Below are 24,584 nucleotides of genomic sequence, written 5' to 3' on the forward strand. Positions count from 1 at the left end.
GCGGTTGTAGTCGATAACAGTCGCAACATCCTTATTATTATTTTTTGTGTGTATTTATTCATAATGTAGAGTGTCTCCGCTCAAGACTTAAACATTAGCATTTTATGTAGTTTTGTCCATCCAAAGTGTTTTGGCTCTAATGAGTCTCAATGATTATGTCTCTCTAGATTATTCCAGTAATCATTTTAACTTGTAATGCTGGTGTTGGAGTTGTTCTAAAGGCCCCTGAACATATTCTCAAAGCCTGAATCAAGGTTTTATGAAGAAATGTATTTGCTGCAGACCAACACGTTTCCTTTATACCCGTTAGTATGTATTGTTTATTATTTATTCATCATTTTACATATTATGACAAATTACTTCTTAGACTAAATGTGTGTGTTGCATTTGTACACACATTGGACAATAAATAGGACAATATATTTCTCAGTTAAACTGGGAATATATGCAATGTCCCAGCCTTATGTCATGACGTGAACGCATCATAAGACGTGTCTCATTTCCCAGCTTCCTCTGCACTTCCTGCTTTGCACCGCAGAGGCAAAAAGCCTGAACGAAAACAAGATGCGATAGTTTAAACTTCCCCGATGAGCTGCGATCAGTGACAGCGTTGTTTAACGCTTCTCGAAACGTTTGTCTTCCTGCTCCTGTAAATGTCACATCTCTGTTCGGGAGGCGCTGGGCACTAAATCAAACTCACCATGCAGTTCTCCCCCACCAACGGAGACTTTACGTTCGTCTCTTCGACGGAGGCTGAAGGTAAGCTAACGCTAACTAGCACTCCGCAGCTAGCTACTGCTAACTAGCACTCCGCAGCTAGCTACTGCTAACTAGCGCTCCGCAGCTCGCGACTGCTAACTAGCGCTCCGCAGCTCGCGACTGCTAACTAGCGCTCCGCAGCTAGCTACTGCTAACTAGCGCCCCGCAGCTAGCTACCGCTAACTAGCGCTCCGCAGCTAGCTACTACTAGGCCGAAGCAGAGCACCGAACTGACTGCGTTTGGACCCGGGTGACTGACCCTGTGACCCGTCCTGTTCGGACGGGGTCAGTCACTCTGATCCAAACACACGGACCGACGTGTAGGTCGACGTTGTGCTTGTCCAAATAGCCGCTTTTAACGTCCCTTATTTAGCTAACTGTGCTAGCTACTGTTAGCGCTGCTAGCTTAACTAATTCAGGACCGATACGTGTCGCCCACAAACAAACAGTTCTACTCTTTGTGACATGTTGCTTATGCTGGCTTAAAATAAGACCCTGAAGACCAAACGGGACCATTCAGATCCGGGTCTCTTTCATGACGAAACGGATACTAAGCAGAACTTGTAAACACTGACCAGCTCCATGCAGCAGAAACGAGTACAATTAAAAGGTTTAATTATATACAATGACCAACGCAGAATAAGCACAACGTAGAATGCAATGCTATAAACTGAGAGTCAAGTACATGCTCCTACAAGCTGCAGCATGGTCCATATTCAACAGTACTTGGGACATATTTATATATAAATAAACCATGTTCACTGTGGATGAGGAGGGAAGGTGAGTTGAACAGGAAGGACCTCCCAATGAAATGAAGTGTTTGCATGTTGTCTAAAAGGACTGTTCACAGTGGAGCTTCTTCTGTTATTGATGAAGACTGTTGTCTCCTTGATTAGTTGATCACTCATCAGAATCACAACCATTTATTCGCCAGGTATGTTTACACAAACAAGGATGTTTTCTTGGCGGAAGGTGCATAACAATAGACATTAGACGAGGCAATCAACAACAACAGTGCAATAGATGTTAAATAAAGTGCTCAGACAAACATAACAGTAATGCCCAAAGATATTAAATGTAAAGGCAGCACAAACGCACATTGTCCCAATAGGTGATGATTCATTTTCTGTTGATTGACTGATGGTTCCAGCTCTCGGTTGATGTTTTTGTACTCTACTGTTCAATGATGTTTACGCGGTACTGATATAAAAAAATAAACTGAGAATGTGAGCGCATTCAAGAGTTGGATTCATAAAACTTGAGCTCTATGTATAAATTGCGTTTTGTATGTGTTTCCTGTTCCGCACACATCTATAATACTACTACTAATAATACATTGTATTTGTATCGTGCTTTAAAAGGTACTCAAAGGTACTTTATGCGGTAAAAACAGAAGGAATATAATCAATAACAATGTAAACGAGAGATGTCGTAACCGTAAGAAACCAAAACGCACGTAACTAGCATGACGGGTTAAAAGCAGATTTGAATAAATGAGTTTTATTATGATGATTAAACAACCAACGTGTTTCCCCCAGAGCTCAGCGGCACCATCACTGCCCCGGACGTTAAGCTGAACGTGGGCAGCGAGAGCGGTAAAGATCCGTATGCCTCCGCCTTCCTGCGGCAGCGAGGCTACGGCTGGCTGCTGGAGGTGGAGGAGGACGACAGCGAGGAGAGCAAACCTCTTCTGTGAGTACATGTGCCTTTTTTATTTTTAACTCTTTTGCAATAAATGCATGCCATTGGTTGAGTATCCGTCAGCAGGTGGCGTTTGGTGAATCTGGCTTTACTCATGACAGCTCCCTCAATCCTTTTAGTGGCTGCTACAAAAGTCCTACACAGGAACAGGAACTAGCTTAGCGTTATAATTGATCATGCATCTCTAAAGTACCATAACCGTGCACACTGACATGCTAAGGACATGCTAACCAGCTGATGAGCTTTCATTAAAAAACAGAGCTGTGTTCTTTTTCAACTTCATTCACATATCACAGACTCACAGTTTGGAAGATTTTGGGGATTTCTGTTGGTAGGACTGGGCAATCCATCAAAAAGTTATCAAAACCAACATGTTGGCTCTCGTCCCATCTAGTCAATATGTTTTAGTAACTCGTTCCTTCATACAGGTTGTCCCTAACAACAAGCTGCTTGTTTCAGACCTTTAACAAAGATCATGTCTCTGCACACCCTTAACATCCAGCTGTGGAAATAATGAGATAGCAGACTCGATACAAGTTTATTCAAATGGGGTTTTTGTATTACCATTTTTGATCGTCACAAAAGATTTTAAATCAAACCCATTTTACTTTGATATTCCTGTTTTAACAAATATATTACTGATTATCTTCCATACATGTTACTCAGTCATTTATCATGAGCCATTTACACTGACATGCCATTTAAAATGGAAACGTAGTAGTTTTGAAACGCTCCGGAGAACGTTTCCGTTTGAACACTCCGGGGTTTCCTCCTCGTGTGGACGGCGTGACCACGTCCGCTTTAAAGCGATGACGTAGACGCCCGCGTTGTTTACTGGATTGGGTCTCAGCAGCCACGCCCCTATCACGTGACCCTTTGCCGGAGGAAAACAAACAACAGCCTTGATTACCGACCGACTACCAGGTTAGTTCAACATGGATAACTGATTACAGGCGTTGCATGTCAATACTAGCAGCTGTTCAAATTCATAATTCTACTCCTGCAGACATGCAGAGGAAGCAGTTGTTATTGGAGCGATTAGACAGCGGCGTTATCAGCCCTACCGTGTTTTGAAGTCTCTGTTTGTGGCTTTGAGGACGACGACAGACGCAAAACAGGACTGTCCTTTTCTTATTAATGCTCATTTTGTTCTGTACAACTATTGTGAAGTTCACAAAAAAACTGTAAAGGAATAAAAGTATAAATACTCTCCAGCACAACAGGGACGAGTGTAAAAAAACAACGAGGAAATGAGACGTTTGCTGACCAAATCTATTGACCCATGATCAGACTTTCATTTTTAAGTGTTCATTTTTAAGTAAATTTGATGTGTGAGAGAGAGAGAGACCTGCAGCCTTAAAACTAAGTTTGAAACCTTTCCATGAACTGTCTGTTTGAGTTTATTGATGATCTTAAATATCAGGCGTGACCTTTTTATTATTAACGAGTACTATAGTACTGTTTTTCAACCAATCTGCTTCCTGTTTACATCAGCATGCCCAGTGTGTGAACAGTCATGGGATGTTTGTTTTCAGGTGTGTGGACGGAAATCATTTGGAAACGATGCTGAAACTCTGTTTTGCCAGAGATGATTTTAGCTTTAAAACCCCGGATGCACATGTGTATTTAATAAGATATATATATATATATTTCAATCTCATAATCTGAAATGCTCATCATTGGCCCTAACTCCCTCACGCACTCACCTCAATTTGAACACTCTGAAGACCATCAGGACCAAGCGTTGGACCTGGGGTGACAGGGCCTTTTCAGCTGCTGCACCCCCCCTCTGGAACGCCCCCCATCCACATTCGTCAAGCTCCCACCCTATCGTCATTTAAGCAAGCCCTCAAAACACACCTCTTCAAACTCGCCTTCACCTGTTAACCCCTGCTCCCTACCCTTCACCTGCTAACCCCTGCTCCCTACCCTTCACCTGCTAACCCCTGCTCCCTACCCTTCACCTGCTAACCCCTGCTCCCTACCCTTCACCTGCTAACCCCTGCTCCCTACCCTTCACCTGTTAACCCCTGCTCCCTACCCTTCACCTGCTAACCCCTGCTCCCTACCCTTCACCTGCTAACCCCTGCTCCCTACCCTTCACCTGCTAACCCCTGCTCCCTACCCTTCACCTGTTAACCCCTGCTCCCTACCCTTCACCTGCTAACCCCTGCTCCCTACCCTTCACCTGCTAACCCCTACCCTTCACCTGCTAACCCCTGCTCCCTACTCTTCACCTGCTAACCCCTGCTCCCTACCCTTCACCTGCTAACCCCTGCTCCCTACCCTTCACCTGCTAACCCCTGCTCCCTACCCTTCACCTGCTAACCCCTGCTCCCTACCCTTCACCTGCTAACCCCTGCTCCCTACCCTTCACCTGTTAACCCCTGCTCCCTACCCTTCACCTGCTAACCCCTGCTCCCTACCCTTCACCTGTTAACCCCTGCTCCCTACCCTTCACCTGTTAACCCCTGCTCCCTACCCTTCACCTGCTAACCCCTGCTCCCTACCCTTCACCTGTTAACCCCTGCTCCCTACCCTCCACTGCAGGACTAATTCTGTCAGCTTCTCCAGTTTTTTCTTATTTTATTTTTTTGGGATTGTTTGTTTTGTTTCTATATTTTTGTTTTGTTCTGTTTTGTCTCTATCAAGCGTCTTTGAGCATCTGGAAAAGCGCTATATAAATTAAATGTATTATTATTATTATCATTGTTTATTTAAGGCTGAAGGCGATAGATGACGAGCCTCGTTTGGGCCGCTGCAGACATCAGCTTTGAAATGCCAACGCAACAGAACCAGCAGTGTTGAAGAGAAACTCACTATTCAGTCAACGTGTTTGTGCTATTTGCCATTTGTGCCAACAGTCCAGACACATTGGAATTCTTGTGCAGGGCTCTGAGTCCATCGTTTAGGAAATAAAAACACACTATAATAATAAATAAATAAATAAATATAAAAACACTATACATAAGGTGGTAATATTGCACTTTTAGATACAGTTTTAAAAACAAGTCCTCAACAAAGGAGAGAGCACATGTTAAGTAACTAATAAATAGGCTGGTCGGCTACAGTTGGAGTTCTTGGGACGACAGAAACACTCAGTCCGCTCGCTGTCGCACAATGTTGTTACAGAGGGAAGCCTCTTGCCTCATGATCGATCTCTGGCTGAGGACGGGGCTGCTGCAGAAACAGGTCGTCGTAGAGGCCGCCTTAACGAGCTAAATGTGACACACAACATGGATTTGAGCTGCTTTCTCCCAGAGCTATCCAGGGATATTAATTCAACACGGACTCATGATGCAGATCTGCTGAACCACTGAGCGAGCATGTTCCTCTTCATGCCAGTCAGCAGCAGCGCAGGAACCAAGAAGTGTGTGTTGATGTTGTCCCTCTTGTTGCTATTTAATCTTTTATCTTTTGCATCGTCTCATTATAATGCCGTCTTGTCTGTGTGAGAAGGGAGGAGCTGGACATTGACCCGAAGGACATCTATTACAAGATCCGATGTGTGCTGATGCCGATGCCGTCGCTGGGTTATAACCGGCAGGTGGTCCGAGACAACCCCGACTTCTGGGGCCCTCTGGCCGTGGTGCTGCTCTTCTCCATGATCTCCATCTACGGGCAGTTTAGGGTGAGCAGTAGACAATCCTCCAGTTCTAGAATTGTCTCTTGGCACATGTCCACCGCAGGAACGCATCATAAAAGAAGCTTACAGTGCCGCCAACGACGATAATATTAGGTCCCCTTCATGGACTGTTTGGTAGGCTTCACTAAGCCCCGCCCCCTGCTGCGACTCCATCAACGATCTAGAAACGTAGCTCTCCTGGGTCACGAGTATCACCATTACACGACCAGCTCCAAACCCACTAAACCAGCATGAACACCTGAACCCACTGAGTGTATGAGCAGAGCGGGGTGTCTGTGGGACCCCGGTCAGAGCGGACTGACGCGTTCAAGGGACTTGTTTTATGCAGAATCCAGGACACTGCCTTCCTTTTTTCATCTTTTAATGTCCCCTGTCCCGTTAGAGGGTTTGTCTAATGCGTATGTGATAACCGTTTCCCGTTGTGATGCAACAATACGTCTTCTTGTCCAGTTACAACTGACAAAGTACCTGGAACTTGCATTTCCAGTAGTATCAGTGGAAACAAAGGCCGTCTCTGTGATAATGGACACTCACAAAGTTGCGTTTGTTTAGTTCCTGATGTTGAAAAGGCCGTCGCATCACTCAGTCTCATGACATTTATCAGAAACCAGTGACAGGGTTCTCACGCTCATGGAAAACCTGGAACAGTCATGGAATTTTAAAACGGTTATTTCCAGGCCTGGAAAAGTCCTTGAAAAAAATAAAATCCCAAAAGTTTTGGAAAAGTCATGTAAATGTGTTTATATTCAAGAAAGACGCTCAAAATATCAGCAGGCATACATACAGGCGTCTATATACATGTTTATTTAAAAGTCATGGAAATTTGGTCAAAATGAATGGAAATTTGGTCAAAAGTCATGGAATCCATTGGTCACAATGTGTGTGAACCCTGCAGTGACTGCTGCCTGTTTATGCTCGTTAAAGATAGAAACCCGCAGCTTCAAGTTAAAGACCTCAGAATCCTGTAGAGACGTATTTGTGGATCTGTTCTTGCTCATGTGGTTGAACATGTGGACGTACGGGAGGGAGGTCAGTGACTCGTCATGGGAACACTAAACTCTGCTTCTCCTTTGCAGGTTGTGTCTTGGATCATCACCATCTGGATATTTGGATCACTAACCATCTTCCTGCTGGCTCGTGTGCTGGGTGGTGAGGTAAGTGACGCTCGTTCTCTCCTCAGTGGAAGTGCAGCCACACGACGGGTTCTGACGGAGCCCATTGTTCATTGTTCTCTTGAGCAGGTTTCCTTCGGCCAGGTTCTCGGAGTGATCGGATATTCCCTTCTTCCTCTCATCGTTATCGCCCCTCTGCTCTTGGTGATCAGGGGGTTCGAGGTGGTTTCTACACTTATCAAAGTAAGTCATGCTTATTTGTCAAGCTGTGTAAAAATACAACTTTTTACATAGACGTGTATGGTTGCTTTTATTTCAGTTTCCCGCTCAGCATTTATTTGATAAATGATAAATACGTTAAAAGCATTTATTTAGTCCTGAATAAGAACAGTGTATTGATCAGAGTAGCTGCTTGTAGTAAACCCATCCTGAAGGTACCTCTCCATACCTGAAGGTAGCGTGTGTCCAACAGATGTCACTAGATGTCACTAAATCCTACACACTGCGCCTTTAATCAGTCAACAGTCTTACTGTCGGTTGATTTGATTAACATCCTTAATGATTACACTTTCTACCGGAGAGAATGATCCCACTGTGTGAGGAGCGAGTCGCTTGTAAACATGTTTTAACATCATTATTATGTTCTGTGTAATATCTTACACGGCAGCGTTTAGATGCACATTACAGGGTTCATACGGTCATGGAAAACCTGGAAAAGTCCTTGAAAAAAATAAAACCCCAAAGTTTAGTAAAAGTCATGTAAATGTGTTATATTCATGTGTTCATGTCGTTCATTTACGCTGAGTTTGAAATAATGAATATGCTTTTAAAAGAAAGACTCAAAATATAAGCAGGCATGCATACAAGCATCTATATAAATGTTTATTCTTTTAATCAAACTACTGTCTCATTCATTTGTCATTTAAGGTTTACTGTATGCTTTGTGTTCTCATTGTGAGTTTAAATACTACATTTACTCACTTTTTACTGTTTACACCCAGATTTCACTAAATGTTTGTCATGGACATTTGGTTAAAAGTCATGGAGAGTCATGGCTCCACTGGTCAGGATGTGTCTGAACGCTGCCTCTACCTCGTGAATAACTGATGGTTCTTCTGTTCTGGTCTTCCAGCTGTTCGGCGTGTTCTGGGCGGCTTACAGCGCCGCTTCGCTGCTCGTCGGAGATGAATTTAAAACGAAGAAGCCCCTTCTCATTTATCCCATTCTCCTTTTGTACATCTACTTCCTGTCATTATATACTGGCGTGTGACCGGATGAATTGAAACTGGACCTTTTCATGGACACTGACCCTGGGGCATCGGGGAGTCAAACTACAGAACCAATTTTTTTTTTTTTTTTTTTTAAAGGTGTTTATTTCTTTTTTAACTATTAAATTGCAGACGGTTGGGATGTTAGAAATATATAACAATGTATATAGTTTTGTCCCTCATGTCTTTGGTCAATAAAGTGCATATGCTTTTACAGCGTGAACATCAGGATGCAGACTTCTCGTTACAGACGCTTCTATCATCATCTAGTGGTTTCTTTTCATTCTGGGTCCAACTGAACAATGTGGTGCCAAATGTGTGGCGTTGATCCTGGAGGAAGACTCCAAGAGAAGAGACGGCCCACAAAGAGGAAGAGACGGCTGAGCGTAATGTTCTAAACTGTTGTGTGCTATGAGTGTCCATCTCTACTTTTTATTTTTCCCACAGGCTCGTTTTCTTAATTTATGGATTTTAGCAGCAGAAGCAAGTTGGAGGGATATAAAGCATTGTCTCCTAAATGTGGTGCCTTGTTTCCCAGCCGTTTAATACAGGAATATAATCATTTGATCAACAATTATAGTAAATTCATAGTTATTTGGCACTTGAACATCTGGTGTGTCCTTTTTATTTCATTAGTCAGCATCTTTACACTTTAGTTTTTTTTGTTAGATGTCTGAAATAAGGTCTGTGGTTTTGTGCTACAGAATAAAATACGTCGGTAAGTATCCCACCAGTGAATCTTTTATCTTTTACGTGTTTTTTAAAAGTGGCATCGTTCCTTTAAAGCCTGACGTTAGCTTATTGCTATTGGCGATTGCACTACCAAAAAAATCACAAAGGTGATATTAATTTGTGAAGATTCTCTTGCTAAACTAAATTAGTACGTATTATAAACCTGTATTTGCCACAGAGCTTATTATTGCTATAATCCCAAATCCTTGACTTTTATTGAGGGAACCAGTGCGACGCTAACTTCCTGGATGGCACAGAAACACATCAGTGGAGTCACCACAACACACCATTAGTTAGTCATAAGATAACTAATAGCTGTGTCCCACTTCCTATAATGCAGTTTAATTATATATAACCGTATTGTCACACTGGAAAAATCGCTGCCCAGGAATACAACACATAAAGTGTCCCGGGACAAGACACTGAACCCCAAATCACAGGAATGCACACATCCAGCAGCACAACATATAAATGTAAAAGGTCATTGATCGGTCTGTTCTCAAGGTCAGCAGTTCTCAAGTCTATTGGCTTCATGAAACCAAGCGTCCTCTTACCTGTTCTCCATGCAGGCGACCTGTAACTCATTCCTCAGTCCAGTAACCCTGTGGAGTCTAAGACGTTTGACAGGTGCTGGAATTCTCAAGGTAAATAATGTGGACAGCCTGAACTGCAGTCTACACACCTGTGTTCTGGTCTAGTTCTTAACTCGTGTAAAATCACACAACCAAGTTATTTATGAATGTAAATTAAATATGTATTAATACTACTAACTTCACAAACACCACTAATAACTGCTAAAGCGACAAATGAATAGATCAATGCGATGTTGCTTGAGCACAAAGGGCTGCAGAGGCCCGCCGTGTTGACCAAAGCAAAGACATAATGAATGCACCTCAAGTCCTTGTGAGTTATATGTTGATGAGGCATTCTACTTATGATTCATTCTTATTAACAGCATCAGCCCCACCACCGTATGAATGTGTAGTTTGTGTTGGTGTAGATTATGTTTATTCTCAAAAGCAGAGTACAGTTATACATTTATGTGTCATGTTTCATTTTCTCCCCAACAGAACAACAGAACAAAGTTATTGTTATTATTAATTCCTACAACAGCGTCAAGATAACTCTAATAAATAAAAAACGTCCAAGGCCACAGAAATGTTTTTGAATCTAACGAGAGTCTTCAATTTATCAAAGCATTGTATGATCGGACCCCAAGTAGATTTTAATTTCTCATTGTGTCTCTGGTGATTGCTGCTCTAATGGTATTCCTGTGAAAGTGACAACCAAAAGAGGACACACCTCTTAGTGTCGGCCTACACACACACACACACACACACACACACAAAAAAGCTGAGGACACTAGCACTAACAGCTGAACAATATTCAATGGCACATGCACTTTATGATGATCCACTTATTTATCTGTCTCCTTGTGATGTGAATGTTTCTATGGTTGTTGTTAACGTTTGTCTTTACTGTAGGAGCTGCTGAACTGTTTTCCGTTGTTTTCGTGACTGACAATAAAGTATTCTATTCTATTCTAACATGGAACATGAGGTGCAGTTAGTGGCAGCGTTGTCCATCTCTTTCCTCTCTCATACAGCCCAACAACGACTTGCTAGGCTATAACCGTAATAATAATAATAATAATAATAATAATGCATTTCATTTGTAACTTTCAAAAGAATCTCAGAGTGCCACAGAGCCAATATATATTAAAATGAATAAAAACAATGAATTAACACAAGGTAGATGCCTTCCTGAATAAAAAGGTTTTTAGGCCAGTCAACCTTCAGACAGACTATTATATTCCGTTTATTTTATATAGCCCAAAATCACAAATTACAAATGTTCTCGTAGGGCTTTACATTCTGTGCACATAACATCCCGTCCAGGACCTCACATCGGATCAGGAAAAACTCCCCAAATAATAGAAAAACTCGTTCCCGGAGAAGACTGCAGCTCTGAGGCTGTGACACAGAGCAGCTTCAGTCCAGGCAGTTTCATATGTTTTGCAGGTATTTAGGAAAGTCAGGATCACCAAAGGTGTTACAATTCATTGTGAGAGGAACATGTTGAACCCAATTGCCGGACAATCCTTCCCACAGATGTTGAGGCCACCCAAAGCCACATAGGATACCTGAACCGGCTCATGAGAATCTACTGAGCTATTAAGATATTTCACAAAAATGTCAACCTGGAGGCACGACAGGGATCAGAAGGATTCGTTCTCCTGCAGACGGGCTCTGCGTCCTCAGAGCCGTGGACATGACAGGTTGGTTAATGGGCTCATGAATAGTTACATTCTCCAAGATGTCTTTGTGATCATTTCACAGTATTTGCATGAAGCAGTAGTGACTTTAACCTCCTGTTCATGTCTTTATGGTGTTAGCTGTTATATCTACATGTTTATTACCGTTGCTTAGGAAATGCTACACACATGCACACACACGCTCGCACATGCACACACATACACACATGCACACACACGCTCACACATGCACACACATACACACATGCACACACATGCACACACATACACACATGCACACACACGCTCGCACATGCACACACATACACACATGCACACACATACACGCATGCACACACACACGCTTACACATGCACAGACATACACACATACACACACATGCACACACACATGCAACCACGCGCACATGCACACACATGCACACACATACACACATGCACACACACGCTCACACATGCATACACACATACACACATGCACACACATGCACACACACACGCTTACACATGCACACACATACACACATACACACATGCACACACACACACACATGCAAACACACGCACATGCACACACATGTACACACACGCTCGCACATGCACACACATACACACATGCACACACATGCATGCACATGCACACACACGCTCGCACATGCACACACACGCTCACACATGCACACACATACACACATGCTCACACATGCACACACATGCACACGCACATGCACACACATACACACATGCACACACATGCATGCACATGCACACACACGCTCGCACATGCACACACACGCTCACACATGCACACACATACACACATGCTCACACATGCACACACATGCACACGCACACACACGCACACACACTCACATTCACGCACACACATGCAGACACATGCTCACACACACACACGCACTAACATGCACACACATGCACAAGCACACACACGCTCACATATGCACATGCACGCACACACATGCACGCACACACATGCTCACACACGCACGCACACACACGCACACACATGCAGACACACGCACACACACACACTAACATGCACACACATGCACACATGCACACGCATGCACACACGCATGCACGCATCCACACATGCTCACACATGTACGCACACTCACACACGCACCTGCACGCACGCACACACACACACGCACACACATGCAGACACACGCACACACACACACACACACACACACACACACACACACACACACACACACACACACACACACACACACACACACACACTCACTCACATGCACACACAGACTCAACATAATTACATTATTTTTTCTTTCTTTCTTTTTCTTTTGTTGTATTATATTTTATGCATATTTCATTTTATGTTTGTAATTTTTAAACATTATATAGGGGGAGGCTTCAAATAAGCCCAGTTGGCTTTTTGTCTCTTCCTGCACTTTGATATTCATTTATCTCTGTTACTATTTTTATTGTATTGCTTCAATTGCACAAAATAAATTAAAAAAAGAAATGTATGTGACAGTAATGTGTGTGGTAATACTTATATATGAGTATATAAAACTGGACTGCATCAATTGCGTATACACTGCAGGGCACCGTAGACTAGAGATGATAACCATTGTTGCAGAGCTTTTTATTTATTTTGATGGTCAATTATTCGTTCCACCCTTTGTTCTCGTTCGCACTCGGTGTTCTCGCGAGACGTGACAGGAAGATACGCTAGCTCCGTTTACCTATCGTGTCACTGACAGAGAGCCCAGCCTGGAGTTCCTCAGCGCTGATGGTGAATAGCCACTGCTGCGGTAACGGGCGGAGGAGAAGAAGCCGCAGAAGGAAGTCAGCAGTGGCAGAGGAGCGATAGTTCGGAGCTAGTCTCGTAGAATTAGCAGTATCACGTGGATTATTTCATCCTTTACAAACACCATAAGCAAAGAGAAGGGGAAAAAAATAAGGAAAGATGGCGGCCGCGGCCTCGCCGGGCTCCGGCTCGTCCAGCCCTTCAGACTGGATCGTACTGAGAGACGGCTGCCTGCGCTGCGACGAGGAGGGCCTGCGAAGCCTTTCCTACCACCCGGCCCTCAACACTATCTTGGCCGTCACGAGCCGCGGCAGTATCAAAGTAATTGACGGCACTTCGGGGGCCATTCTCCAGGCTTCAGCGCTGCACGGTAAGCCCCGGAGCCCTGTGTCATGTCCGGACACACACCAGCAGAAAGCAGCCTCTGGTTGTCAACAGACACGGACGTTAAACGCGAAACAGGCTGAGTTATAACATCGGCAGGCTAACGTCAGGTTAGCGGCTCCCAGCTGTTGTCTTTTGGGCCTAATGTTAGGTTAGCCTGCCGATGTTGTAACTCAGCCTGTGTCGTGTTTAACGTCCGTGTCTGTTGACAAACAGACACGGACGTTAAACACGACACAGGCTGAGTTATAACATCGGCAGGCTAACGTTAGGTTAGCTAGCAGGCTAACGTTAGGTTAGCTGTTCCCAGCAGTTGTCTTTGGGCCTAATGTTGGTGAGAGTATTTGTTAAACAGGGTTCGTCCAGCCTGTTGTGCTTTGTTCGCCGTCTTCAGATGTCGATCAGTCCGGGAGGCAAACTTAAACTAGTGCTGCATGAACGCTACTGTTTACTACACGCCTCTACCAGCCCGGCTATTAGCTAGCTAGCGGGGTAACTTAGCACAGCGCTAGTTAGCCGGTCTATCTGTCCTGTCAGGTTCTGTCATTCTAGTGGCCAGTCACGATATGTCGTTAGAATTACGAGTAATATCTTTGGCATCTACTGTAGCACAGCTGCTGTTACCTAGCTAAAAGTTCTGCGGTGCGTAAATGTGAATTACGGGAATAGCCACTAAGCTAGCGAGAGGCACTTTAACGTTAGCTGCTTAACTTCACAGCCGGCCGTGTGGACTGTCAACCATTTGAAAGCACCGGCGTGATGCTGGAGGGGAACTGACTCGGTGCTGCAGCGTTGGGGTTGGTCTTTTTTGGAGGGATTTGCGGAAATAACTAGCGGAAGGAACACTTGTCGTGTTCATGTCTGCCATCGCAAAGTCCAGCCACAGTGTCATGACTGATGGGACATTGCATCCTATGTTTGGAGACTAGTTTCCCAAGCTGCTCTCCACACTCACCTAGCTAGTATCTGCAACGCTGCCCACTGCTTTGTTTACACACACATCATCATCATCATCATCATCACCATAGCTAGTGTCAAGAGTACTGTTTTAATACTGACAGAGAAAGATGTCCTACACACAGTGGTTTGATGGTAGCGTTTGTTTACATCTTACATTGTGCTGATCTGCAGATGATTGCCAGTGCTTGTGGAAGACCATAGCTCTCCCATTAGCTCCTACTCAGGTCACACACATACTGTACTACTACACATATATTGTACTACTCCACATATACTGTGCTACTATAGTACTGCTGCTTTGCACTGGCCATTGTGTTTGACAGGCTGCAGCCCATTTGAGCCATTTTCAGATCACCTGAAGATGAAGCCTTTTTTGGTAAAGTAGGATTTTTAGGAGATAAACATACTTGTAATTATTAAATGGAATACTCGTAATTATAATGAAATTAATACACACTAACATCTACATTAATTTTCAAAACAAAGTTACAAAGTGCTGGCATAGTCTTACAAACAACCACCTTCGCCATACAATACTTTCTTTTACAACACATTTATGCTGCATGTCCAGTAGCACGGCAGTGCAGTCAGACGCTCCCATGTCTGTTTCTGTGTGTCGGCATATTGACTACCTGGCGTCCTGTCCAGGGTTAATAACACATGTCTCCCATGGAAGCTGTGTATGTTCATAGTGTACATAAAAGGTTCTCTATACAAACCCTCTGAAAAAGGTGATATTGCACAAATGGACTTGCAGCCACTGAGCTGTAGCTTCTGTTGACTTTACTTTCAGTTTCCTTTAATCTCAGTACATTTTCAGCAGAGGCTCCAGGCAGGCGTTGTCTGTCGCCCACAGATGTCCGTCGTTTGGGATTGATGGGACGTTTAGCCCAGTTGAACCTTCTCTGGATGGATGGTTATGTCATATTTCAATTGGAATTGATTTTATTTTACATGGATAATTAAACAATTTTACATAGTTTCGATACAGAGCAAGAAACCTTTTTTTTTTTTTTTTTTAAGGTTGTAATGGTATCATTAGTGAGAGGGACAGGAACAGTCTAGTCTCTCTGTGCTGTTGCGCACTTGCAGTGTTAATTATCAGAGGGCATTTTCTTAATGGCCTCCCTTATAGCACAGCGCAGTCCTAGTCATTGATGAGCACAAGTTACTGCCGCTGTATTGTAGCAGACATGCAATACTTTGGCTCAGTGTTGTAAGACAAATGTGTTCCTACATTTCTGCTGTTGCCTCCGAGTGAAAACAATGTTTTTGTTAATGTCAAGAGAGAAATCTGCTTCATTAAATCCTTCTATTAACTCCATCTGTTCAGTGACAAGTTATTGCTTCTAAGGTTATAAGAAATGATAGGATTAGATAATGATTTAGTTTGTCCCACGCTGATCATGAAGAGCTTCTTCAGAGTGGGTGACGGTTTGGCTTGAATGTATGACCACATTGCAGGTACATGTCTGTTCTTAAACTTGAGTATGTGGCAATAATCATCTTCACCTGCAGAGGATGTTGTTGGTGTGGGTGAAGAGACACAATAGTACTGTCATTGCTTTTTATTATGGCAATATTCCAAACCTGACTTCTTGAGTATAGAAGTCTTTATTGTCTTTAACGTGTAGGCCTTCATACCAGGACTACGATTCCCTTGACATTTAGCCACACAAGTTTTCTGCATTACGGCTAATAAAGTGATCTTCCTTGATCCTTTTTGTGCTCCTGCATTCACTAACTAAGAGTTCTTGCCGTGAAGAAAGTCTGACAGAAAGCTTGCTTATTAAAACGATTGTTGCACAGATTCAAGTGTTCAGATGTGTTTTTTTCATTATGTTTGATAGTCTGTAACCTCAGCCTTTTCCATTTTGAACATTGTGAAATGTTGTTGCTGACGTGTGATGAAGCCAAAAGAGCAGAGATGAGGAAGCAGTGGGTGTTTCACTGAATTAACACTTTCAAACAGTAGCTTTTAGTTTTTATTGACATGAGGATGCATCCATTCAGGCCAATAGACGAACTGAAGGGAGATGCCTCATAAGTTAGTCAGGGCAACTAAATGGAAGAATTAGCTTAACGTGTACAAGCGTTAATACTTAACTTTTCCTAAAATGACAAAGTTGATGCTGGATTTTATAGGATTCACGAGACAAAAGGGCAGGAAATTATTGTAAATGGTTAATGAACTTGTACTTATAATGACCACTCAAAGCGCTTTAATGCCGCTAATCATTATTTATTGTTATGTAAAAACCCAATGCAATAAATCAAAGCACCAAAAGCTGCTGGTAAACATTTCTCTGTGTTTTCAATTCCACAGAGAAAACAGAACAAAAGTAAAGTGACGTAGGATTATGGAATAAATTTGAATCATGTTTGTATTTAGCTCAGACAACCTATTGAGTTTATCCAGACGGTAGAGCAACAACTGATGCTATCGTTATAAAAGGTGGTCAGACTCGTTTTTCTGAACAAATGTTTGGCTTCGAGTTGTTTGGCACAAGATGCTCGACCAAACATGTTCAATAACTGAGCTTTCTCAGGCCGTACCTTCGGGCCTTCTCTCTCCTGACACTGTCTGTTGTCCTCTGTTCCTGTCACAGCTAAACCTGGCGGGCGTGTCAGGTGTCAGTACTTTCCAGCAGTGGACAAGGTGCTTTTTGTGGACGACTATGCAGTGGGATGCAGGAAGGACCTGAACGGGATCCTGCTCCTGGACACCGCTCTCCAGCCTCCAGTGGCCAAGCCCGAGGACATGGTTCAGCTGGAGGTGCCGGTCACAGAGGTAAGAGGGCGACAGAGACACCAGGAAGCCTTCCAGAGATGTGTTTACACTCAGCATTTTGTCCCATGGAATAAACTGCTCAATCTGAGTATATGAAAGGCTGGTTAAAACGCTCCGACTGTGTCTATTGGACAGGACCACGGAACTCTATTATCCAAAAATATTATGCCACGCTGTCGTAACTCGCACACACAGAAAGCCTTTATGTCACAACACTCAACTGTCAAAATGTCTGCGCATATCGGGGTGGAAATGTCAAGTGCAAATATTGGATGAACTTCAGAATGAATGAATGTAACGTTAGGCCCATGTGGAGATGCAGCAAGAAAAGAAACTGGTTCAGTTCAGCGCTGCTGCTGGAAAAGTCCTTAGGGAACACTGGACGTCTCATCTGCTTTCATCTCTTATTCAACTCTTTCATGTGTAATAATTAAAATGAGAGAATTTACCTTCAGTGATTAGACTTCAACCAGCTGTTCCGTTGATTTGAGCACTTTCCTAAATCTAAAGCTCATTGCAGTGAAGAACATTCAGCACACGTGTACGTTTTAATCTGCATAGAACGAGGGATGTGAATTATGATGAAATCACCTTAGGAAGCAGCCTTATTAATATCCAGTCTGAACAGGAGGAATGATTTACAGCAAGCAAAACCTTTTTTAAATATTCATATGGACACCTGAGTATTGTTTTTACACTTGGGGAAAAATGTGGACCTGTCCTAACACTTCGGTTCGACCTTTAGAATTCACACATTTAGACATACCCGTGTTTATTTCCGGGAAAAGCAGGGAAATGTAAACAACAGCATTTAGTGGTTATGTCTCAAGCAGATGCTCATATAAGTATTATTGTATTTTATATGTGAATATAAACTAATCCCATTTCTCTGCTAGAGGTCAGAATCTCACCATTTGATTCAGAGATCTACGATGTGATTATAAAATGATTATGGATTCATCTTGTTGCATCAAACACGTTAGATATTTTTAAAAACACCTTTTAATGATTCATATTAAAAAAACTGATGAATTTACTTGTATCTTTTATTAATTCAATATTAGTAACAAATAGAAGAGATGTGTTAATGGAGGGTTACATTTCCAGCACTTCAAAGAGGACCCAATGAAATTGGGTCTGTAGCAGCATCCTTGAAGTAAAAACACATAATTCCGTATGTTCTGAGTCACGTGACATAACAAGCTGCTCTTATTCACTAATAAATAATACAGACTTCTCTTCAAGCAAATCATTTAGTTGCGGTCTACTTGGTGATTCACTTCACTCTTTCCTAGTTGGGTGGAAGAAGAAGTAGCTTTAATGCTGCGTTCACGGCAAAAGCGTTGCGAATATTAGCAACGCTTTACTGGCGCGACTTTGTGGTTCATTCGCTTCATTTGTGCCGGAAAGGGGGCGTGGCTTATCTCTGTAAAAACAGTTACCATTTCCACCATCCACCATGGAAATAACCACTAGTTCTGCTTTATACTTGTTGTGGAAGTCCCACAAACGTCGGAACATCAAACTCAATTGTGTCTGGGTTCATAATATTATCCGTAGCCACATACTGCGTCTGAACGACGGCCGTTTCCAAATGTAATAATAAAGAAAATGCAAAAAAGCAAAGTGTATATACAATGAAATAGAAGTGTTTATACAGTATATTCGGCTGCTCAAACTCGGCCGCCCTCTCCAGAACTCTGCTAGTATTTAGCCTAGCTTAAAACAGGAACAAGACACGTGTGTTGTGTGTGTGTTACGTCTGTTGCGTTCAGGGACAGCGGTAAGGAACGGACAGCCCGGCGTCACAGAGTTGTTACAGGCGATCATAACGTTGGGAATTGAGTTTTAAATGTGCGATTATTGAGTTTTCTGCATCGAATCATAACCGTTTAAGAGAGAATCGCGATGCATCTGAAAATCTATGTACATCCTCAAGGACCTGCGACCCAAACTGCTTGTTGGAGTCTCGTTAACTGTTGCCGACTGGACGCAGACGGTGACGTAAAGTCAATCATCATGCACCATGCGGCTAAACAGCCCGTGTGACCGCTCAGTGGTAATGAAGGCAGACCCAATGCCGGACCCAGGCAGGCATAAGCATCACTGATGTGTGTGTTTGTGTCTTTTCAGGCCCAGCAGATGCTGTCGGCCTGTCAGGAAAAGATCGACGTGTCCAACACAGAGGGCTACGAACTCTTCATCGGCCAGCTCAAAGAAGGCCTGAAGAGCACCTCGCACGAGACGGCAGCCAATCACAAAGTGGCCAAGGTGGGTCTGGCATCCTTTCGTTCTTGTTACGGTGGACACAATAACATGACACTTGTATAATCCAGGGCCATCCAGGGAAATGGCCTTCAGGCTCCTCTGATCACGATCTCTGTTCAGCGAACACTAGAAGAAATATATCGACCTACAAGGGTTGCGATCCTTATTATTTGAAGCTTATTTATCCGGTAGCATTATATGCTTATTTATTTAACTTTTGTTAAGGTAAGTCTTTATTTGGATCGTCCTCCTACAAATAGTTCATTACAGTACACAGAGTATTTCTAACATTTCAACCTCTTAACAATTCAATTATAAAAGATTATTTAGAGCATAGTGGCAGTTCATAAACATACCTTTTACTTTCTCTGAATAATTTAGTTGAGCTTGAACGACTCACTCTAAAGCCAGGTTCAACTCCAGTGAAGCCGCTTCAGCGCTGCATACAGAAGTGTTCTGATCATCTCTTTTCAATTATTTTGACGCTCACAAATAAACTGTTAAGGAACAAAAACATAAACCCTGTCCATTACGACAGACTTCAGCTACGAGAACAGACGACGACGAAACCGAGGAAACGAGTGAGACCAAAGTTATTGATCATAATCTATTAAACTTTGATTTGTAAGTGTTCGTTCTAAAGTAAATGTGATGGAGCGAGTCAGACCTGCAGCCTGGTAACTAAGTTTGAAAAATAAAACTTGTTCACGAAATGTGTCTGAGTATAAAACGGAAGATATTTTGTATCATGCACAACCTTTTATTATAGTGATGTAATACTCGCCCACTTTAAGTGAAGTCATGTGATATTTCTTTTCCCAGCGCGTTAGTATACATTTCACAACCCTGTTTTCATTCATCTGAAGTGTATTAGTGTGGATGTCACCAAGTAGCTCTCGATTCTGATGGATTTTCATCTATTTTTGTTGTGTTGAGTCTTTAAAAAAACCTGTCAAAAGCACTTTGAGACAATACAACTACCTACTCAATAAAAAGGACGTTTCAGTACATGGTTTAACAAAAGTGTTTGTTTTGTGAAACATAGGCAGTGTTCCACACACGTGGATGGGGCACCAGCCAGCTATATTTGGCAACCCATTTTAGCACTTTTAATGACTTTATACGTCCGAGAGAGTGATGCCTTCCGCGATCAAGGACCTGTAGTGGACTATAAGCGGCATGGAAGGAGAGGTCATCCTGCCTCAGCTGGACCGGAGAGACAGCAGCCTTAAACACAGAGGAGAAGTCAGAGCTGCAAGAGATTTAGTTTGAGCGTTTGGCAGCAGCATCTCAGTAAATCATTAAAACGCTGGACAGGGAAAAGTGGTTGCAACTGCGCCTGAAACCCATTATGTTCAACGGGGCCACAATGATATTTAAAAGTAAAATGGTTGAACTTTGTGTGAAAGGCCGTTCAGATTATGTTTCTTAAACGTTTTTATAATGAGCAACTGTGTAGCCTTGTTTTATGTGTAAATAACCTATATAATCTAACATTATATAATCATGTTTGTCTTCCCCGCTGTACCAGACAGACTCAACTGTTGCTCCAAAACTGTTGGATTTTAATTGGGACTCTCTCTACATAACAGCCTTAAATAACAATCCCAGAAGAATCTAAATGCTCCTCATCTGCATCATCTTCTTTCTTTTAGCCCATCACCACGAAGCACAATTTCTCACCCGAAACTGAGCTTTCGAGTGGATGAACCTGGAATCCGCCAAAATAATGTTATGTTCATGACTTTGGTGTATTGCGTAAAAATGAAGAAATTACAAATGAGCATGGTTAATCTTATAATTTTGTCTTTTTTATTTTCTACCAATACAATAAAGCATTGCTGCAGACCGTGTAGATGAATGAATGAATGAATGTCATAAATGACAGGAGCTCGGTTCCTTCTTGCCGCTACTTTACTGTGTAATGAGAACACTAACTCGTCATCATGTACTGAAAGAACTTGTAACTTGTCTGCTTTAAACAAAATCACAATTTAATGTATGGCCGGATCTCTGCCTGATCTCTTTTTTCTGATCTTTTTTAATATTTTCTAAAATTCCTAAAATTCTCCTCTCCTCTCTCTTTGCTTCCTCTTGATTCTCCCAGTGGGCGACGGTGACCTTCCATCTTCCCCACCACATGCTGAAGCTGGTGACCAGTGCCATCGTCAACGAGCTGAAGAAGATCAACCAGAACGTCGCGGCCTTGTCTGTGGCCTCGTCCATCATGGACCGGCTCTCCTACCTCTTGTCCAGCGCCAGGCCGGAGCTCGGGGTCGGCCCCGGGCGCTCTGTGGACCGGTGAGCAAGCAAATGACCTTTTCTTCCAAGAGCCTGTTCAGGGAGTTAGTGGTTTTTAAGCTTCACGGGACGCGTGTAGATTTATCTGCAAGATAATCAGTTCGACACCAGCAGTGCATCTGGTCTGTCTCATTTGTTTTCCTGAAGTGATGCACACGTTGAACCTCTCTCTCGCTGCAACTCTGTGAACACAGCTGATGGACCATACTTCCTATAGTATTGGAGGTTATATGTTCATATTTCTGGGTGAGCAGGACGTGTTGCAGATGTAGTGTGAAGTGAGTTATTTAAAAGGCATGGATCATGTTTTAACAGCATTTCAGTAAAGGGGTTAAACTTTACTACACTTGTTGAGCTAGCTAACATAAAGCAACTGAATGCTGCTGATCCAAATACTATGTATAATATTTAAAATCTGCTGTATTTTAACCTTTTTAAATAACCCAACATATTATTATGGGTCAGATTGTGAGCTTAGTCATGTCTCCTATGTCTATTGGTCTATATAGATTTTACATTTTCAACTATATTTGTCATCTTCAGTTGGCCCCTGTGTTTTCCACCCATCAGATTAAAGCTATTAATATATTTATAATGTAAACTACAGCCTAATAAATATTTCCCAAATATTACTGTGACCTTTTCCACCTGAGCGTGACTCTAACATGCGCTGCTCTCTCCAGATCTTTGATGTACAGCGAGGCCAACAGGAGGGAGACGTTTACGTCGTGGCCTCATGCCGGCTACAGGTGGGCTCAGCCGGACCCCATGGCTCAGGCAGGATTCTACCACCAGGTAGGTTGAGAGGGAACTCGGAAGACAGAAATACTTCTACATTCATGTTATTTGCATGCAGTCAAAGGGGTATTTGCCTGCACTGTAGCGCTCGATGGTGTTTCAGGTCACTGGAACATTATTCAGTTAGAGGAAGCAACATGGCTGCATTTAACCAAATGTAACCATGGAGACTGCTCTTGTAAAAACTCATGTGCTTTGGTGTCATGCCAACAATCTAAAGCCATAGAAAGCTTTGCACAGAGTCATCAGTGTCTGCAAAGGAACAATATGTGTTAATTTCACCATCAGCAGCAACCATTAGGTCAGATGCAATGATGTAGTCAACGTGTATCTAAGGGTGGTGCGCTAGGAGGTGTGCGTTTGCCTCCAGGTGCTGCCCCTTCACTATTAAAGTTTGGTTAAAATCCAAAATATTACCAAATAGGCGCTTTTGCTTTATGCTTTGTCGCCATTTCTTTAAGCTTTTGTCGAGTGATCTGATTCTGCTCCTCTTTGCTGCAACTCTGCCTCTGCAGTGTGGAGCTGACGCTTCCAGTTTATAATTATAGTGGTCTTACTGGAGACATCTATCTGCTGTCCCATCCGCCTGGAGGATGTAGCGCCGCGTTAGCTCACATGTGCTATCGGGAACATCGCTGGTGGGCGAGGTTTCCTCAAACATCCTGATGCTGCAGTCCATCCTTTTGAGTGATCCTCTGCCCTTGCAGCTCATCCAATTTGTTCACCAGTGAATGTACAATGGCGACAAAAATGTTGTGCCAATGGAGTTAGTTTGAGCTAAACCCCGCCTCTTTCCTTGAGCATTTCTGGGTTGGGCGCCTCCTATCTGTCTAATCAGGAGATTGCAGATACAGAACCATGTTAAAAAGTTCTTGTCTGCTGAACGGCACACGTATGCAAGACTGTTCTTAGCGAGGAGACTTGAAGCAAATGGACAGATAACTGCTAATTGCAGAGACACGTTGTGCACTCTCCGCCATCTTGGTCCAGATGATGATTATGTCCAATAACGTGATCGTTTACCCCGTCTCCGCACAGCCGGCCTCAACAGGGGACGACAGAGCCATGTGTTTCACCTGCAGTGTGTGTCTGGTCTGTTGGGAACCTACAGATGAGCCCTGGTGAGTACAGAGCCTTCATTATGCGTTAATCTATCTCCTATAACGCGTGATTTGATGACCAACACTTCTCCGCTCCCCTCCAGGTCCGAACACGAGCGACATTCTCCCAATTGTCCCTTCGTGAAGGGCGAGCACACGCAGAACGTGCCGCTGTCGGTGACGCTGGCCACAAGCCCCGCCCAGTTTCCCAACAGTCACGACAGTTCGGACAAGATCGCCTGCTACGGCTTCGGCAGCTGCCCGCAGTTTCTGGCTACCGCCACCAAAAGGGGAAAGATCTGCATCTGGGATGTCTCCAAGATGATGAAGGTCAGAGCGGCTCGCTGTGAACGCAGGAGACCGCATCATCTGTCTTGTGGTTCGCTTTCAGAGGTGTTGCTGTCAGACGGTACGTGTTAGAAGCTAACAGTGTGTCATTGTGTGCTGAACAGGTGCACTTGAAGTTTGACATCAATCCGTACGACCCAGCCATCCTGAGGCAGCTGATTCTGTGCGGTGGTGAGCAGAGCCATCCGGCACTGACTGAGTCTCGGAGACCAACTCTGGCTTGGCTGGAGGATTCCTCCTGCTCTGACCTGCCCAAACTAGAGGGAGACAGGTGAACACACACCCGCTGATTCATTTAAGTGTACACACACACACACACGGCAGATCCACGAGGCTGTAAC

The 24,584-nt window shown here is 43.3% G+C and overlaps 2 protein-coding genes across 3 annotated transcripts in view; both read left to right on the top strand.

Moving 5' to 3' along the window:
- The first annotated feature begins 553 nt into the window (after positions 1 to 553).
- Positions 554 to 9,212, top strand: yipf4 (Yip1 domain family, member 4). The gene is made up of 6 exons (XM_079230187.1): positions 554 to 759; positions 2,298 to 2,451; positions 5,920 to 6,091; positions 7,183 to 7,260; positions 7,348 to 7,461; positions 8,351 to 9,212. The coding sequence occupies exons 1-6, from the start codon at positions 702 to 704 to the stop codon at positions 8,486 to 8,488; spliced, it is 714 nt and encodes a 237-aa protein (XP_079086313.1). The 5' UTR covers positions 554 to 701; the 3' UTR covers positions 8,489 to 9,212.
- Positions 9,213 to 13,452: 4,240 nt separating this feature from the next.
- The window catches only part of birc6 (baculoviral IAP repeat containing 6), a gene marked incomplete at its 5' end in the record, with an annotated part of 111,414 nt that continues 100,282 nt past the window's right edge, over positions 13,453 to 24,584 (top strand). For both annotated transcript variants that reach the window (XM_079230203.1, XM_079230204.1), the window contains 8 exons: positions 13,453 to 13,663; positions 17,247 to 17,428; positions 19,562 to 19,699; positions 21,804 to 21,997; positions 22,681 to 22,792; positions 23,834 to 23,916; positions 24,000 to 24,225; positions 24,348 to 24,514. In XM_079230203.1, coding sequence (XP_079086329.1) covers positions 13,453 to 13,663; positions 17,247 to 17,428; positions 19,562 to 19,699; positions 21,804 to 21,997; positions 22,681 to 22,792; positions 23,834 to 23,916; positions 24,000 to 24,225; positions 24,348 to 24,514 — 1,313 coding nt within the window. The remainder of the gene's footprint in view (positions 13,664 to 17,246; positions 17,429 to 19,561; positions 19,700 to 21,803; positions 21,998 to 22,680; positions 22,793 to 23,833; positions 23,917 to 23,999; positions 24,226 to 24,347; positions 24,515 to 24,584) is intronic.

The sequence above is a fragment of the Taurulus bubalis genome (genome assembly GCF_910589615.1).
Source record: "Taurulus bubalis genome assembly, chromosome: 14".
Taxonomy (NCBI): Eukaryota; Metazoa; Chordata; class Actinopteri; order Perciformes; family Cottidae; genus Taurulus; species Taurulus bubalis.

Bases quoted from the DNA above. Each gene is read 5' to 3' on its own strand.
- yipf4 (XM_079230187.1), top strand. From the start codon at position 702: ATGCAGTTCTCCCCCACCAACGGAGACTTTACGTTCGTCTCTTCGACG. The intron at 2,452-5,919 runs GTGAGTACATGT...CTGTGTGAGAAG, and splicing joins GAGGAGAGCAAACCTCTTCT to GGAGGAGCTGGACATTGACC. The intron at 6,092-7,182 runs GTGAGCAGTAGA...TCTCCTTTGCAG, and splicing joins CCATCTACGGGCAGTTTAGG to GTTGTGTCTTGGATCATCAC.